Raw genomic sequence first — 19919 nt, forward strand, 5'->3', positions numbered from 1 at the left:
AGATATATATATATATTTAAATTTAAGAATGAGTGAGAGCTTTCAGACTAAATGGTTTTAGAATTTAGTAGTTATCCATTTATTAAATAATTAAATGTAAGGGAAAATTGTACTTGTTAACTATAGTAATAGCACAATATATGTTTACAGGACCTATAAAAGAAAAAGACAGAATATACAGCAGCTTTTTTGTAATACTCCCATTCAATCAATTGAGATCACATAGTATTTAATATTAAAATATTATTTTCATTTTCATAACTATAAAATGTAACTGGAAAACACTAAACATGTTAGTATCTCTAATTTGCCTTTTAAAACATATCTTATCCAAAGATCTCAAGACATTTTCTCTTATCATCAAATGATTCTTACGGCATATTGAACAGAATTTCACAGTTAGACAAATCTTACAAATTATCCAGCCAATGTCTAGCCAAGCTACTCATGTCAAAACTAAGGAAACCAAGGCCTATTGAGGTTAAATGACTTTCTGAAGGTCATTCATACAGATAATTAAGAGGAGAAACAGAATTAAAACCTAGGCCTGACTAGCCAGTCTTATATTCTTTGTGGCAATCATTTGCTTGAGAAACAGATCTAGGGAATGCAACTGGTTTTTTTTTTTTTTAGCAGTGCTAGGACCACTCTACTGACCTAATTAGAAAACCAGGTCCAGGGGAAATTCTAAATGCAGTTCTATTGATTCCCTAAGAAACACTGAGCAAATCTACAACTTCTGTGTTGTAGTTCCTTCGTAAATAAAATGTAAATGATACATGTCTCCTCCTTTGAGTTAGTCCTCAAAGTAATAATAACAGTTGGCATCTACATGGCATTTTAAAGTTTGCAAAGAAGGTAAGGGAAAATGACAAAACAGTAACAACTATAACAATATGCAAGTAATAGGAATACTGAGTTACCACTGCCTCTAATGTTGTACTTTTAAGTCTGAACACACTTGTCTTATGGACACTGTGTGTACACATGAATACAACCAACAGCTGTGGGGGGAATGTTTTGTATCAACTGTTCTTAATATACAATCTTAGTAAATATCTTTGCTAAAAGCTAATTAAGTTTACCAGCTGATAGTTAATGGGGCTCATGAACTACACCCACAGGATTATCCCTTAGAACCTGAGAGCAGAGGCTGCCCTCTGAGGACACATTCATCATCTATCATCTCATTTGATCCTCACAATAATGCTGTAAACTAAGTGTTATTATTAATCCCATTTATAGAGGAAGAAATAGGATCAGAAAAATTAAAATGACTTGCCCAAGGTTACAGAGCAAGCTTGGACTTCCTGACTCCCAACCTAGCGCTCTTTCCACTGTTCCTTGTTCCTCAGTTATCTGACTTTTTGGTATTTGGTATCATAATTAAAGCATATGTCATCACCTTCATTGAGTAGTTGATTTTACAAAGATAGTTGCAAAAATGCAATCTGGCTTTAATGTTTTATTGCTTTTGTTGTTTGAACACAATGCTGCCTCTCATTTTAGAAGGAAAAAAAAACAAATCAAAAAGTGTTGAATGAAGAGAGCTGAGGATGATACTGATATTATAAACCTGAGAGATTAGAATCCTGCTGCCTTTTACACAAATGGAGAATTTTGGAAGAAGGGCACACTTGGGGAATGGAGAAGGAAGAGATCATTAGTTTACTTGTGGATACACAAAGAGTTAAAGAATGGAGGACAATGCCATGGGGTTTTGAGATGAAGTAAAGATTAAAAAAAAAAAAGGGAGCTCCCATCAAAAAGCCTAAATTTTCTCAGTAAAGTAGGAGAAAGCTCCTCAGTTGAAAGAGTGTGGAAAAGACCATGTACGTGAAGGTCTATTTCACAGATTTTAACAAGCATTTGGATAGATACCCTATAGAGATTTTCCAAAAATATGGATATTTGGGACAGACAGAACACATGGACAACAAGTTAGGCACAAAACTGAACAGCAATAGGAAAGAGGACTGGATTGCTTTCAAAATATTGTCCTGTACAGACCCCAAGCCTCCTATGAAAACAAAGACTCAATTTTTCAACTGTTCAGGAGGAATTCAGATCAGAACACACTGACCATCAGACAGCTAGGATGCAGAGCTTTAATACTCACAACTCAGGACACTAGAATGCATGCAGCCTACTTGGTCCTATTGGGCAAGCAAACAAACAATGGCCTAAAAGGGCAACAGGACCAAAGTGCTTAGGTCGAACACCCTAAGCACTAGATAGCGGTGGCCTTAATGGCATATGGTAGGGTTTGGTATTGATCCATACCAACATGAACCAACTAGCAAGGCAACAGTGTCTTCAGACCACATACAAGAAAGACAGCTAAATGGAAAAGTGAGAGCATGTTGGGTATGGCTCTTTCTTGGGCAAACACGCATTACTTTACAGGCAAAGGAGCAAAGTGCCAGAGTGACTTCAATCCGTGGCTATTCATCAACGTTAACATTCTACTGGCCTTACTATGTGACAGGGAGGCATGGAACACAAATGCCTCTGAAGAACTACAACTGCGGTCTTTCCTGGTTGGGCCAGTGGTCAGTAGAGCACCAGCATGGGAGTTGACATCCACCATAACAAGGATCGGAAAGTCTGCCACAATGAGCCCAAGAGCCAGGACATCTACTTGCGGTCACTGGTAAAGCTCTACCAGTTCCTGGCCCATAGAATCAACTCGACTTTCAACAAGGCTGTCCTGTAAAGGCTGTTCCAACTGGCCCCCTCTGTCCCTGTCTCAAATGATCAGGAAAACGAAGCTGCCCGGCAGGGAGAACAAGAAGGCTGTGGTTGTTTGGACCATGACAGATGATGTGAGGATCCAGGATGTCCCCAAGCTGAAGGTGTGTGCCCTTCGCATTACTAGCAATGCCCAGAATCGCATCCTCAAGGCTGGTGGGAAGATCCTTACCTTTGACCAGCTGGCCATGAGCTTGCCCAAGGGCAGGGGCACTGTCCTGTTGTCTGGTCCCTGGAAGGGCCGTGATGTACAGGCATTTTGGGTAGGCACTGGGCATTCCCTACAGCCACAACAAACCATATGTCCGATCCAAGGACCGAAAGTTGGAGCATGCCAGCAAACACTACAAAAACTAACTCCCTTCCTCCTTGTTTATATTATAGATTTTTGGACAGCAATAACAACAAAAAGAGAACTACAACTGAATGTTATGTAGGTGCAAGGTGAGCAGGACACAACATATGGTAAACTAGAAACTCAAAAGAACAGCAAACTGGACAATAAGAAGAAAAGTTAGGCTGGTCATGGGGCAAGAATGAGGGGAACAGGTGGACATTCAGAGTTCTACACCTGTACTGTCACAATGTCTCATATATGTCTAGAATCCTGCCCATCCTGTGACACTCCTGACCTTAGGTGGACCCCCTGTGGTAGACTACTGGTAGGATAATAGTGTTGCACAGGATCAGCAGGACAGAGAGAGAGAGAGAGAGAGAGAGAGAGAGAGAGAGAGAGAGAGAGAGAGAGAGAGAGAGAGAGAGAGAGAGAGAGAGAGAGGAGGGAGAGACAGAGAGAGAGACAGACAGACAGACAGAGAGACAGAGACAGAGAGAGAGAGAGAGACAGACAGACAGAGACAGAAACAGAGAGACAGAGAAAGAGAGAGAGAGAGAGACAGAGACAGAGAGAGACAGAGAAAGAGAGAGAGAGCAAAATATTTACAAAGTCTATTCTGCATCTTTCTACGTTAAAGATTTTCATTTAATTTTAATAGTGATTATTTAGTGCCTATTTCCTATCTAGTCCTATGTTTAAAGACAGATATGCTGCTGCCCTTAAGAATTTACAATTTCTTCCCCAATTGGTAAATTGTCAAAGGATATGAACAGGCAGTTCTCAGATGAAGAAATTAAAGCCATCTATAGTCACATGAAAAAATGCTCTAAATCACTATTGATTAGAGAAATGCAAATCAAAACAACTCTGAGACACCACATCACACCTATCAGATTGGCTAACAGGACAAAACAAGAAAATGATATATGTTGGAGAAGATGTGGGGAAACTGAGACACTAATGCATTGTTGGTGGAGTTGGGAAATGATCCAATCATTTTGGACAGCAATTTGGAACTATACCCAAAGAGCTACAAAAATGTGCATACCCTTTGACCCAGAAATAGCACTTCTAGGACTGTATCCCAAAGACATCATAAAAATGGGAAAATGCCCCACATGTACATAAATATTTATAGCAGCTCTTTTTGTGGTGGCCAAGAATTGGAAATAGAAGGCATGCCCATCAATTGGGGAATGGCTGAACAAGTTGTGATATATGAATGTAATAGAATACTATTGTGCTATAAGAAATGATGAGCAGGCAGACTTCAGAAAAACCTGGAAAGACTTCTATGGACTGATGCTGAGTGAAGTGAGCACAACCAGGAGAACGTTGTACATGGAAAAAGCCATGTTGTGTAATGACTAACGTTGACAGACTTAGCCCTTCTCAGCAATGCAAGGATGTAAGACATCTCCAAAGGTCTCATGATGGAAAATACTATCCACATCCAAAGAAAGAACTATAGAGCTGGAATGCAGATCAAGGCATACTATTTCCTATTTCTTTTTCTTCTGTTTTGTTTTGCTTTCTCTTTCTTGTGGTTCCTTCCACTGGATCTAATTCTTCCTTACAACATGACTAATGTGAAAATATGTTTAATAGGAATGTATATGTATAGCCTATATCAGATTGCAACTCAAAAGTTTATGGAAGTGATTGTTGATAAATCAAAATAAATTAATAAAAAAATTTTTAAAAGAATTTATAATTTCATCAGATGTAAGACAAACACATAGGAAAGGATGTGATAAATCAATATGTAATCAAATGCTCTGGCATATGTATGCTAATGTGGGCCATAAATAGGGAGAATCTTCACAGAGGAGGAAGAACTAGAAGACAACACAAAGGATGTTTAGGGTAGATTTGGATAAGTAAAAAGAAATGCCACTGCAGATTGGGGAAACTCCATATAGTTTGAAAAAGCATGACTCTGATGGCTGTAGAATGCTCCTACTGAAGAATGGTGAGAAATAAATTTGTAAAGGTAAACTGGACCAGATTATGCAAGATAATGTTAGGATGACCAGATTGGATTGAATCTATAGATTAAGGCCTCTCATCATTTCGTAAAGGGGAATTACTTTTGACTTCTTTAAGTCTGATATTTCTTCAGCAGGGGGATGGGAGAGCTTTCTAGCAAAATGAGTATCAATAGCATATCACTGGTGAGGAGGATGTAGAGGGAAAGATGGGGCACCCTTTTTATCATTTGTGGGAACACTTCAAACTTCATTTTCCTCAAAGATGTGGGAAGTACAAGACTAAGGCAAAAGAACTGCACACAGACCCCTCAACATCAAGCTTAGAAAACAACCCAGGAGCTTTTGCACATTCTGGGGAGATCTTGATGATAGTCAATCCTTTTCTGACGTGGTTCCTTTGACTTCAATTCTAGTGTTTCTATCATGATTAAGCTAGTGGGAAGTGGAGAATAACCTGGAAAGGTCAAAGAAAAGAGGCAGGAAATACAATCAGGTGGCTATCACAATAACATAGGCATGAGGGCTTGAACTAGGATGCTTTACACAGTTCCTCATTGAATAATATCGTTGTTACTGTGAACTGGTTCTGGTCATTTCACTATGTATCAGTTCATTAAGTCTTTCCAAGTTTTTCTGAAATCACCCTGCTTGTCATTTCTTATAAAACAACAGTATTCCATTACAGTCATATGCCACAGCTTGTTTAGCTATTCCTCAACTGTTGGACATCCCTTTGATTTCCAATTCTCAGCCACCACAAAAACAGCTACTATAAATATTTTTGTACAAATAGGTACTTTTTTTTTTTGATGTCTTTGGTATATAGACCTAGCAGTGGTATTGCTGGATCAAAGGGTATGCAGTTTTATAGCCTTTTGGCCATAGCTCCAAATTGCTCTCCAGAATGGCTGAATCAGTTCACAACTCCACCAAGAGTGCATTAGTGTCCTAGTTTTCCCAAATCCCCTCCAACATCCAACATTTTCCTTTTTTGTCATATTAGCCACTCTGATAGGTGTGAGGTAGTACCTCAGAGTTGTTTTAATTTGCATTTCTCCAATCAATAGTGACAGCTATTCTCAGCAATACAAGATCCAAGACAATCCCTAAGGATTAATAATGAAGCATACTATCTGCCTCCAGAGAAAGAACTAATATTGATTGAACACAGTCTGAAGCAAGTTATTTTTCACTTTTTTCTCTCATTTTTTTCTTTTATTCAAGTCTTCTCGTACAAAATGACAATCGTACATGTATAAACTATATCTGATTGCTTACATCTAAGGGAGAGGGGAGGAGAAAGAAGAAGGGAGAAACAGAATTGGGAAATCAAAACTTTAAATAAAAATGTTTAAAAATTGGGAAAAAAAAGAATGAAACAGAATGAAGGAAGAATCAAAATAAAGAGGAAAGAGTCAACTGGTGGTATCACTAGGAGAAGCTATGAAGGACTTCGGTCAGGGAGTAGGTGAGTTTAAATTGTAAGATGTACAAGTGTCCAGGAGGGAACTGAAAGTATAGAATTGACACTGGTGAGATGTCAGTCCCAGAGACGCAGATTTGGGAATCATCTGCACAGATACAATAGTTTGTAGACAGAGAAGATGAGAAGGCTGATCCTTGATGCAATCCCACAGCTTGTGTATATGTTGGGAAAGATGAAGTAAGCAAAGAAAGACAGACAGAGAAGGTACCATCCAAAAAGTAATAAAAGAAACAGAATAATGCAATTTTCATGGAACCTACAGAGGTCAGAAGAGAGTCTGGGAGGTGAGGACTGGTCAGTGTTATATGGGAAGATTTCCTGCAAAAGGATTTTTAATATGTCCAATTTGGATGTTATTTTTAAAAGAGAAGCATACATCACATAAAAAAACAGTGATTGAAATATGAATCCCGAAAAACCAACTGGAACAAAAGACTTCTTTGCCTTCAGGAAAATCTATCCCTACAGACAAATTTTCATCCTTTCTTTGAATACACAATGAAAGTTATTTTATACAATGTGTCTTCCTCTTCAGCCATAGGTGTCAGGAAACTCAGACACAAATTCAGCAGCGAACCACCATAATTATCCTATACGCCCTTGACTCTTTTAGATCATTTCCTTTAAAGAAAAAAAGCCCTCTATATGTCCTATATTTTATATTTAATTATGAAAATGTCTAAATAAATTAATTAAAGGCAAGAAAAAACAGAACTGCTTCAGTGGAATAGAGATTATCTTGCAATGTGATAGCCATGCAAATTTACTCATCCTTCTCCCCTAATAACACTATTTAACCAAAGTGCCTGATAAATCACAGGAGTTTAATAAATATTTATTGACTGATTAATAATGATAAAAATATCACACTTAAACTCAAATAGTACTTTATAGTTTTCAATATGCTTTCACATAAATTATTTCATTCAGCTCTCACAATGACATTCTAATATAAGAAGGGTAGGTAACATGATGCTCATTGTACAGATGAGTTCGGTGCTGCCATTGTTAGCGTCTGACCTTATATGAAATGTTAACTGGAAAGGGAAAGCAATGGCCTATACCGAAGCGCTACCTCTGTCAACTTTCTCCCCAGTTTTGTAGGTGGTGGAAGTGGCAACATACTCCTCATTTCTATGCAGCAATGGTGCCAACAGTATTTTGTGAGATACAGGGACTTATTTGCTAAAAGTCAGTATGAACTACCATAGCAAAATAACCTTAAATGATTTTTTAAAAAATTCTTCTACTTAACGATTTTATTTATGCAGGATGTCCCAAAAATCTTAAGCAGTTTTAAGCTTTAAGAGCTCATATTATTATTAATGAGACTTATCAATAAGACTTTTGGGACACTTTGTATTACGCAGCTGTAGTGATAATCTTAGAAGGAGGCTGCTAGGCCTGAAGTCTGAAAGACTTAGACTTCAATTTTGCCTCTTAAATTTACCAGTTGTGAGACCCTGGGCAAGTTATTTGCATTCTATGTGTCTCAGGCAACTCCCTAGAACTTATCTACTAAGTCATGAGCTATAGAAGGAGTTTCCCACTAAAGATATATCACAGATCTTTCTCATATTTTCATAAGACAGCTACGGTGGTTAAGAAAACAACGAAAAAAAAACTATGAAGAGGAAAAAATAATTATCAGAATCAGGATAATAAAGAGGCAAAGTAGTCATCCTTCTAAGATACAACATAGAAAAAGGCACAATTAAAAAGACTTCTTTTATAGTAATTTTTCTAAATAGACATTATTTGAATACCAGAAAATCTCACTCTCCCTGGCATGTCAGTGTTTGTTTTGTGGTGAGTGAAACAGCATCCATTCTAGAGAAGGCTCAGAAAGCCTCCGGTGGACAGTAGCACAGGATTTTCAAGCATTGCTCAGGGCCCACTACTATTGCCTTACCCCTTCTATGAAAAATAGAAATGTTCCCTAAAGGCCAAGACATATGACAGCAGAAAATCTCTATCTGGGCTTCTCACTCTACAAAGTACTCAACAGATGCCTACAGTTGAATTAAAAAGAGATTTTGTAAAAATATATAGTCACAGTTTATCAAAAGGAAAATTACAAACTTAACAGATGTAATACTTACAGTCATCCAGATCTAGAAGAGAAACATCTTTATTACTAGGCTTTCTTTCTGGCCAAGTTTTCTTCTCTCTTTCTGTCAAAAGTAATACATATTTATTGCTACATATTTTGCCATTTAAAAACATTTTCCCCTAAATTCGATAAAAAAGTTGTGGTATTGTGCTCATTATTCACTCCTAACATAAAATATTTTTCAAATTAAGTTTAAGTTGCAAATTTTAAAATTTGGTACAAATGACTAGATGGAACCCCCACAAAAAAACTCTAGCTAATGCTTAAAATATATATATATACACATATATATGTATATGTATATGTATGTATATATATATATATAGTTTATAGATGAATGGATATTCAGTAGAAAACTTAAAGATTAAAACCATAACAATTTTTAAATTGGATAAAATATTTTGCTAACATTAAGTTTTCAAAATTTCAAAAATTTTCAAACAAGTTACAACTTTTTAATATGATACTCTATGTGCTCACTTCTAAAAGAGAATACAGAACTCCTACTGGTTAACTGCTTTGGGAGTCCTTCTGTTTTTCACTTGCCTCACTTGTGTGTCACTACATTCTCACACATTTTAGGGATTTTAATAAAGTTAAGAACAACTGTCCAAAGTAAAAGAGTTGAGAATAATACATACTATGTTTTTCTTTTCAAAGAAAATAAATTTTACATGACAAAGTATCCCAATTCAAAAAAGAGAATTATACACAAAGACTTTACAAAAAAGGTAAAAATAATTATAGCTATTTTACTCAAATTCACTTTAAAATTCAAAAACTCTGCTCCTCTTTGTCAGCAGAAACAACATTAAAGAGCTCTCACAGGAATGAGATCCAATTTCTGGAATCTCAAATTCAATTCCAGAAAAACTGGGTTTAAAAAAGAGTTTGCTTTTCAAAAACTTTTTCTAAGAAAAACTAAAGTTCCCTCACCAAACTATAACTAATGCCCCTGAATCTTCTCATTATATATTTTTACTCCATAAGCAATAAGAGACCCTTACTTCATGTATACCTCCAAACTACTATGTGTATGGAAACATCAAAGTGACTCAACCATGAAAAATCTTTCCGAGTAAAACACACACACACATACACACACACACGATACTTAGCTTTGTGCTTTCTCTTACCATTTTCCTTTAAACTATCCCTAGCCTTCTGAAAGTCAATCCATAATTAAGCCTAATTATCTAATGGTATCTTACTTTTAGAGTATTTCCCTCTGAGTAGCCAGTAAATGTCAGAAAAATAAAGCCTGTAGTTATGTTTCTCTAGTAGCCAAGCTAGACATGTCCCAAAGGACATAGCAGATTTGTTTCACAAATAAAAATGAAATGTCTACCTTTACACTTTTAATCTGTAATTGCTAAAGTTTTAAACATATATTCCCTTGTTCTTAATCCAGAAGCTATCATCTTGGCCTGATCCTATAGACCTTGTAGGCTTTAGATTCTGAAGAATCATTCAGATAATTAGTCTATTACCCCCTCCCAGGCTCCTGAGGATGAAAGTGAAACCCAGACAGTTCAAACTTAGTGCCTCTTCTACTGGGGGATAAATTTGGTTGTAGCTACACTAGTTAATAACTCATTTCTCAATCTTTAAGTCTCTTGGTTTGACTTATTGTGAATATGGCAAGAATCAGTTATTAACAAGCACATGAATTGCTTCAATTACATAGCACATTTTAACTTATTTATTTATAGCCTGAGTTTTTTTTTAGAAATTATAAATCAATCAATTATCAAAGTATGTTAAAGTAATTACCAGACAGTTCAGAATCAAAATACTGACTCTTTTAAAAGTGGTCCTACACTAATAACAGTTGTCATTTCCCCTATGCTGCCCTGGGGATCTGGAGCAGAAGGGACTCCAGTTATCTCTCTCATTGCTTTAATTTCAATGATAAATTTGTATGGGGTTCACATTTCAGACAACTACATTTTCAAATCTAGGCACAGGGAGGATGGGGGGAGGCGTCTTGGTTGGTGGTGATATGAAATAGCATTTATTCTAGAGTTTATAATTTATTGGTAAAGACTGAAAACAGACGTGAAAAAGACTTAAGAAACCTTAGTAAACAAACACAAACTAAGCACTGAATAACCAAACAGGATCTCAGAAGGACTCACCAGAGCCAATGTTACTCTGTCTTTAAGAACTATATTCCTTTAAGTTAAGTCATCCTGAGTTATAGGTATAGGAATGTTTAAAAAATATTTACCAAAGGAAAAAGTTCCACTTGAAACAAAAAATAAAAATCTCCATTCGAAGCCAACAAATTTAAACAAAGGAGAGTTGAAAGAGAACTTATATACCATCTACCACCAGGGGTGAGGAACCTGCAGCCTCGAGGCCACATGCGGCCTTCTAGGTCCTTGGGTGCGGCCTTTTGATCGAGTCCAAGTTTTACAAACAGCTCCATTTACTAAGGGGATTTGTTCTGTGAAGTTTGGATTCGGTCAAAGGGCCACACTTTGTGTGTTTAAAGATCTATATTTGGAATGCAAGGGGATCATTACCATATAATTTAAGACACAAAGAAAATATATTCACTCTTCATACTTTGCTATCTATATACCACTTCTAACAATATCAGAAATTCCCAACACTTTTTCCTAAAATTGTAAAAGCTGAATGTCTCTTAATACATGTTTCACTCAAATATTTTTCTTATGTTGACAATTCAATATCAGCTAAATGAACATTCCTTTTTCTTTCCTAAAAATTTTAAGCCTCTTTTGTGTCAAGTGAAAAATTGCCTTAATGGTCAGAATAAGTCGATGAAATTTTGGTTCCATGCCTGAGAGTCAAAAAGTTGTAAGTTACTGAAAACACAGATTCAGGATGACAATCCCATCTCATCTAGGGTATCACTACTGTGCAAAAACACATAGCAAAAAAGAAGCTTAGTATCACTTGATATTTGAAAATGCTACACTGAGCAAAATGGGTGTGGTTTCCTATAAGCCACAACAGTGCATGACTATCACCTGAAAAATTAGCAACTCATCAAATCTGGATCAAGGTAAAGCCTGTACTAAGTCTACATTTTATTTCCTACCACAGCTAAGAATATATAACAATATCTACTAAATACATATCATATCATATCATATCATATATACACAGAACAAAGCCAAAAATGAAATCAGCATAAGCTCTTATTAGAACTTAAAAAACAAAGAAAAAAGCTCTCAAAAGGACAGAAATTCATTGACTTTCTGGGAAGAGCAAATAACAGTGACTGAAATACAACATTAGCAACAGATAATGGTCATTTCTGCTGAATTGAAAAAGCCTTGCATTGCAAATCAAAGCTATAAAAAGCTTGTGATGTGCCTGGCATTTTCCTCTCACATTATATTTCATTGCTTATCTAAAAAAAATTTTAAAATCAAAACATTTTCTTATTTAAAGCATCTACTATGAAAAGAAAAATCTGAATTCTAAACAAAGAAGTTAAAAGCCATATTCCATCCAACATTCCTCCATTTGCAATTCATCTTGGTAATAGAGACAGAACCTGGGTAAATGCATATAGGAGTTGAAGCAGGAGATTTCTCTTGCTCAATGCATAATTCATGTGCTCCGCCTGCAAAGTGTGTAAAATGAGAATTTCACACCGCAGCATGAGCCACGGAGCTGCAGAGAAAAGGCAGATGAAATCATATTTTACTGTGCGAATTTTATTTCTTACCCCACCAATGTTTATATAAAACCATCATTGACAAACCAAACGCATTGACAGATCACCCACTGTTTCCATTGTGTTAGCACTTGAAAAGAGATCAGGCAGAAAGATAAGGCAATTTGTGTATTTTTTAAAAAAAATATGGGATTAGGTTTTTAACAGCTGAGCGACTTTACTAAACTTGTGTAGGGACAGTGGAAACTGCTCCTAAAATCTTAGCACAAAAATATCTATCAATGTATCTTCCTCAAATCTGCATTTTGTTTGTATGCTATCTGGTTATACCTTTGAACACTTCGAAGGATCCACATTTTTAAATGGAATACAAAACCACAGTTTTAAGATATCAAACCCTCTGCTTATGGCATCTCAAGTCACTGAAGGGGGGGTGGGGAACAGGTCTCTTGAGCAGCTATTAAGTTTCAAATAGGAGCACACACAAAATCGTGTATTACATCTGTAAAGATTTTTGCCTATTCTCAACACTCATTTTCACTCTAATAAAAGTGGCAGAAAGGATACATAAATATGACATGACAATGTACTTCACATGAAGAAGATATCATTAAAAAGGTTTTAATCTTAAAATTACAAAATGGGATAAATATTATGCAAAGTTCAGTAAACTAATAGTCAATGCCGAAATCCAGGACACAGTTCATTGCTAATTTCTAGTGTTATAAGGCAAGATATTTGGAGACTTCATAGGGCAAATATTTGCATGAAATATTTTCAATTAGAGTTGTCAAGGCAACCTATTGAATCTCATGTTTCCATGCAAAGTATGTACAGCTGATAAAATTAACATTAAATTTTAAACCAGAATGCACTGTGAACTCCAAAGCAATTTCCATTTGTTAAAATTCAGTAAAAACTCAACTACTGTGTTTTCAACTTACAGACTGTCTTAAGATAGTTACATAAAAATCTATAGTCTTCAAAATCCACAAATTTTATGTCACTATGAAAGAATTAAACCTTTAAAAAACCCTATTCCTCAAACATAACTAAAATATGTCTGAATAAAGTCTTCCTGGGAAATTTTCCTAATCCTTCTATATATGACCTATTTGGTACAACATTCACAGAATTAATCTGCTTTAATCAATAGTAATTTTCAATTTGTCAGGTCTTAATGTCATGTTAAGGTTAGCCATCTAAAATCTTTTTCTTAAAATTTTATAGAGGAAGGAGCACAAGTACAAGACCAATTTCTCTGTATGCATCAACTGGGTTATAGCATACTGACATGTATCCAAAAGGTCTCTTTAGTCTGTGATGATGATGGCAGCAGACAACCACACCTATAATACCACCAAGCATTCAGATGCCACTTAACTGTTTCGATGATCAGAAGATAAATTATTGTTAAATCTTAACCAAACCACTGTGAAGTCAGTTATTTTCAGGATCCTATGAATTCAGTAATAATACTGGTCTGGATGTGAGATACTTTTTATAACTAGATAAATGCATTAAGTTATTTCACATAGATAGTTTTTACTCGACACAAAATGACACCCATTAACACAGGATTCATATGAAAATCCTCTATCCATGACACTGAAAAAACATGTAAGCTAAGGAATAAAAATCTTTTCATAGCAAATGCATTATTATTTTCTTATCAGTGTTATCTAAAGCAGTAGTGTCAACTAAAATGGAAACGAGGGCCACTAAATTTATACATAAATAGCTCCATGGGCCACATCCTGGCTTAGTTTTTAAATGTAATATTATCCATGTTTTATTACATTTTTATTTATTTTATTAAATATTGCCCATTTATGTTTTAATATGGCTTGGAGAACACTTGGGAATGTTTGTCAGCTGTATTTGACAACTCTGATTTAAAGCATCAGTGGTTGGCACTTGAATTACTATTACTTGGTTAAGATATTTTGCATATAGTTAGAAATACTATACCATAGTTAAATATATGAGTAAAGGACTAACACGAAGATGGGTACCATTTCTAGCAATGGGAAGCTTTTTAAAAGACATTAATTTAAACATAACCTTCACCATCTGTTCTATTCATAATTTTAACTAAGAATAAAATACAATATAATTATATCAGTAGATATCAGAGAAAGTGATATAAATGTGAATCTCTTTTTGCTATCACTGACTTTTCTGCTGACCTTTTTACAAAGGAAAAGCAGTTTAATTGTTATGAAAAAAATTCTGGTAATGAATTAGCATATTCAAAACCCTTCAAAAAGAATATAGCTGAAGACTTCACCTCATCTCATTTCATGCTTTACCACAGGAAAAAAAAGAGACTATTCACAATAAGAGCACTATGGTATCACATATGGTATCACATACATCTCACACCCTCCCTCTGGCATCATCTCCCAGTTTCCTCCTTTCCTCCAATCTTCTCATCAAGGCCAATCTTTCTGCATGTGCTCTTAATCTCAGCCTTCTCTTTTTCTCCAGCAGACTGCTTCTTCAGTCCATCTCTTCCTCTCCCATCTCTCTCTTAATCTTTTCTTATCTACTGTTTTCTTCCCTGCTGTCTACAAAGATACCTTAATCTCTCATATCCTTAAAAAAAAAAACCCTCACTAGATACTGCCAAAGGAAATGAGTGCCACAGAATGGAGGTTTTCAAATTGCGGTGCTAGAAAAGACTTTTGAGGTACCCTTGGACAGGAAAGAGATCAAATCAGTCAATACTAAAAGAAATTAATTCAGACTATTCACTGGAAGGTCAAATATTGAAGCTGAAGTTTAAATACTTTGTCCACATAATGAGAAGAAGACAACACTCACTGAAAAAAACCGAGATGTTAGGAAAGATTAAAGGTGAAAGGAGAAGAGGACAGCTGAGGATGAGATGGATGGAAGCAATGAACATGAACTTGGACAGATTTTGGGAAACAGTGGATGACAGAAGGGCCTGGCATGCTATGGTCCATGGTGTCATGAAGAGTTGGAAATAACAATGACAACAAAGACCCTATCTTCCCCATGAATTATTGGGCTATTACATTCCTCCCATTAAGAGCCAAACTCCTTGAAAAAGCTGTGCACATTCACTGCCTCAGCTTCCTCTTTTCACTCCTCAACCCTTTGCAACCTGTCTTCTGACCTGATCAGGTAAGTGAAACTTCTCTCTTCAAAGCTACCAATCAGTCAACTGATCAATTAACAAGAATTTATTAAGCATTTACCATGTACCAGGCACCTATGTAAGGTTCTGAAGATACAAAGAAAAAGTACCACGGTATTTGCTCAAGGAGCTTAAGCTCTAATAGATGACCTCAACCCTTGCCAAACATGATGGTCTTTTTCTCAGTGTTCATCATTATTGATTTCTCTGCAGCATTTAACTCTGCTCACCACCTTCTCCTCGTAAATAATCTATCTTCTATGGGTTTGTTTTTGTTTTGTTTTGTTTTGTTTTATGGTACTACTCTATCCTGGTTCTCTTCCAACTTGACTGACTGCTCCTTCTCAGTCTCCATTGTTTGATCATCACCCACTGCACACCATTATGTGTGGGTATATCCAAAGGCTGTGTCCTGGGCCCTTTTCCTCTTTTCTCTGTACACACTTTCACTTAGTGACTCAACTCCCACAGGCTTGATTATCACTTCTACATAGACGACTCTCAAATCCTTATTTCTGTCATCACCAGTTGATGTCCTATAGATGGTTCAAAGTTAATATATGGCAAAAGAGAACTCATAAATCTTTCTCTCACTCTCTTCTGAATTTGCCTATTTCTGTCAAAGGCCATTCTTCCAATACCCCAGGGTCTCAAATCAGGTATTATCTTTAACTCTTAACTTCCCCTTAATCTGATATATTTAGTCAGTTGCCATCAGCTGCCATTTCCACCCCTATAAAATTCCTCAAGTCTTACCCCTTTTGCATCTCAAATTTATCCCATTACCTAGACTACTGCAATTCTCTCCTAACTGATCTCCTGACCTCAAAAGCTCTTTCCATTCCCCACAGCTACCAAAAGGAGTCTCCTAAAGCACAGGTCTAACCATGTCACTACTCTACTCAATAAAATTCAGTGTCTTCCTACCAACTCAAGGATAAGAATAAAGTCTTCAGTAACATTTAAAGCCCTTTATTACCTAATCCCAAACTTTCTTCTTAGTCTCACTACACAAATGTTACTCTCCTTCCTGCATTCTACAGTTCAGGTAGAACGGCCATCTTGCTATTCTTCATATAGGATATTACATTTCTTACTTACATGCATTTGTTCTGACTAGCCTCCATTTCTGGAAAGCAATCCAACTCATCTCCATTTTATTTCCCTTAAGATTTAGGTGCAATTACCTTTTCCTCATGAAGCTGTTCCTGATCTCAGCAGCTGGTGCTGTCTCCTAAAACTATCCTGTTGCCTATACATTCTTTCCATAATTATATATCATACTACACCATACAGAATATATATATAGAATGTAAGCTCTTTGAGAGCAGGGTCCGTTTCTTTTTATCTCCAGTCAGTGAGTCAATAAGCATTTATTAAGTGCCTATTATATACCAGGCACTGAACTAAGTGCTGAGAATACAAAAAAAGGTAAAAGACAGTCCCTGATCTCAAGGAGCTTACAATCTAAAAAGGAAGATGACTAATAAACAATTATTTACAAACAAGATGTGTGTGTGTGTGTGTGTGTGTGTGTGTGTGTGTGTGTGTGTGTGTAACAAATTAATTAACAGAGGAAAGGCAGTAGAATTAAGACAGGTTGGGAAAGGCTTCTTGATCTAAATCTAAATTTACATCTATTTTTATATTATTTCATTTAATTTCATTTAATCCTCATGACATTATGAAGTAGGCATGGGTAATACTATCACTATAAGAAGCTGCTTTATACAGCCAAAAGATCACACCTCCTAACTCAGAGGACCATCAACTGAATTAAGGATTTTTAAACATATCAATAGAGTGACCCAAACTTTGAGAAGTGCTCTAAGTTCCCATTTGCATGCTCAATTCCCCTGAATACACATCCCAAGGGTAAATAGAATATGCAGAAATGAGAAAAAAAGATTTGGGGAAATTTGAAGATTATAAGTAAATAAATTTCCATACACTTTACCATACTAAATGAAGTATCAAGGTAAGACAAAAGTGTCAAACTTCTGCATTCATTGTTAATATTTGGAGCAGAAGTGATTATGCATGATAATAACAAATTTCTCCCAGTTGACAGATGCCCAAATAAAGTCTTTAAAGGCAAAGGTATGGTAAAGCAATTTACATAAGAAACTCCAAATCACTTGCAGAGAAGATACCATGCCTTAGTAATTTCTCCTAAAGGAGATATAACTGAGTGAAAGGGAAGAGGATTTAGGGAAGGAAGAAATTATACTCATCAGTGAGATTTTAAAGTAAGTTTTATCTAGTTTAAAACGGACAAAAAAGATGCTCATGATATGGGAAAAATCTTTTTATAAGCAGTTAGATGGACACACTGAACAATCAACAATCATTAGGGGTAATCCGTATGGATTCCTAAACCTTACTAAATGCAACAGCTTAAATTGTTTTGCAATGACTTTCTATATGCAGAGTTGACAATTCAACACAAGATAGTCATGGTTATAACCAGAATTCTGTGGGCTTTAATCTTAATAACTCTTGCTCAATGTTTTGGGGTTTGTTTTTTTTTTTGGTGGTATAAAGTAGACAGATACAAAAAGGTAAAGGATAAATTCAGCACACTAACCTTCTCTACACCCCTTCATCTATTACTACCTTCACAAACTCCTTTGCCAAAAAAGAAAACAAATCCTACAATAAGCTATGAACGATTAAGAGCACATCTTTTCACTCTAATCTCCCTATACATTCTTTCCCCCTCCCCAGTAAAGAATAACACATTTGGATAACAAGTACCAAAGAATAACTTGTGTATGGTAAAGCACTGATCACACAAGAGAGGATAAGTAAAAATCAACTCTAGGAAAATTCCACATGCTAGAAAATGTCTACCCATAGTCAACAAAACCATTTAAGAAAAACTCAATTAAGACATATGCATTTAACATTCTACTGTTTTATTATTATTTTCAGATCATCATTTCCCAAACAATGGTTTTTTGGTCTGTGTGGTATTTAATGTTAATTAGAGCATCTGCAATAATTTTTTAAATATTTAATTCTTCTTAGTAATTTGGTATAAAGACAATGAGGTACTAAATTCAATGATAATGTCCTAATGAACTTTCATACATACATGAATTAATAGACTAATTCTAAAATTCCTAAAATTGTCATTTATCTGAGTACTGAAAATGAGCAAGCTAGAGTCAATGAATATAAGAATTCTTAAGACTAAAAATTAATCTAGGTGCACAATTCAATTTATAGACTCTAGTCTAAATTCATAATTGTACTACATACAAAAATATATAAAATGAAGTGCTATGACAAATAATGAACAATAAGAAAATTCTTTAAGGAATAATTGCATGGGGGAAGATGGTTGACTGCTTTGATACATTCATTTTTATCCATGATTATCACTCAGCATACGAAAAAAATTCCAAGTGAATGCAACAAACTAAATTTTAAAAAAAGAACAAAAACAAGATCAATAGTAAGCCTGATTAAATTTTCAGTTTTTTGATTAACACAGGTTATGCAGAACAGCAGCATCTGAAGTCTAGCATCACTGATATTATCTCTGTACAGAAGAGGGCTTCATAGTGAAGGAAGAGAGAGAATTTTTCTCGTATATGAAAGCTTTACATTGCTATGCTTAGTTTTCTTTAGCAGTTTAATGCTGCAATGGAATGTTCAAAACATTTCTATCAAAAAGCTGCATTTATTTTTTTTAATATTCAATTATATATTTATCAACTGGTAAAATAATTTGAGCTATCATTCTTTTTTCTTTTTTAAACATCCAGAATAGTCATACTTTTCTTCTCAAATATATTGTTCGTGTATCCCTCTCAACACCCTGTTGATGCTAAGACCATAAAATGATTACTCTTTCTAGTAAGTACTCTCTCCAAGGTCACAGGGGTAGGAAGAGGTGGACCAAAGACACAACACATAAGCAAAGCCCTTCCTTCACCTGAATTCAGCGAACAAGAATAAGCATGAAATGTAGCCTGGCATAGTGGACAGAGAGATGGCTTTGAAGAGACGAAGACCTGGATTCAAATACCTTTGGCATGGACTACAGTGTGAGCCTAAGACAGTGAGGCAGCGTGCAATTGCAGAGTTTCTCCTTCTTCGAAGTTCATATTACCAATGAAACCTAACATTTGCACTAATTAAATGGAATATTATAAAAACAAAACAAAAATCTTACAATGACTTCCCCTTACACTTCCTCATTTTTATCTGCCCAGGAAACATAAAGAGAAAAAGATTCCTGGATTGGCTTATGAGGAAAGCTAAATGTAAAAGCAAGTTACAGATATAATTGTGCTTTTCTGACATTAAATATAATTTATTTCAACATAACAGGGGATCCTACAGTACATGAAAACTCCTAGAGTACATGAAAATTCAGACCAAAAGTTAAATAGGACTTTTCTCCTTGAAT

General features: G+C 35.5%; 1 protein-coding gene and 1 pseudogene across 1 annotated transcript in view; one reads left to right on the forward strand and one right to left on the reverse strand.

Moving 5' to 3' along the window:
* Window positions 1-19919, reverse strand: part of AP3B1 (adaptor related protein complex 3 subunit beta 1) — a 327381-nt gene that overhangs the window by 93354 nt on the left and 214108 nt on the right. Inside the window, exons 21-22 of the mRNA XM_078153162.1 lie at window positions 19356-19360; window positions 8668-8735 (exon numbers count right to left, since the gene is read on the reverse strand). Of these exons, the coding sequence (XP_078009288.1) occupies window positions 8668-8735; window positions 19356-19360 (73 nt within the window). The remainder of the gene's footprint in view (window positions 1-8667; window positions 8736-19355; window positions 19361-19919) is intronic.
* Window positions 2570-3108, forward strand: LOC144457186 (large ribosomal subunit protein eL18 pseudogene; annotated as a pseudogene).

Source organism: Phascolarctos cinereus, unplaced genomic scaffold (genome assembly GCF_003287225.1).
Source record: "Phascolarctos cinereus isolate Bilbo 61053 unplaced genomic scaffold, phaCin_HiC Scaffold_4;HRSCAF=312, whole genome shotgun sequence".
NCBI lineage: Eukaryota > Metazoa > Chordata > Mammalia > Diprotodontia > Phascolarctidae > Phascolarctos > Phascolarctos cinereus.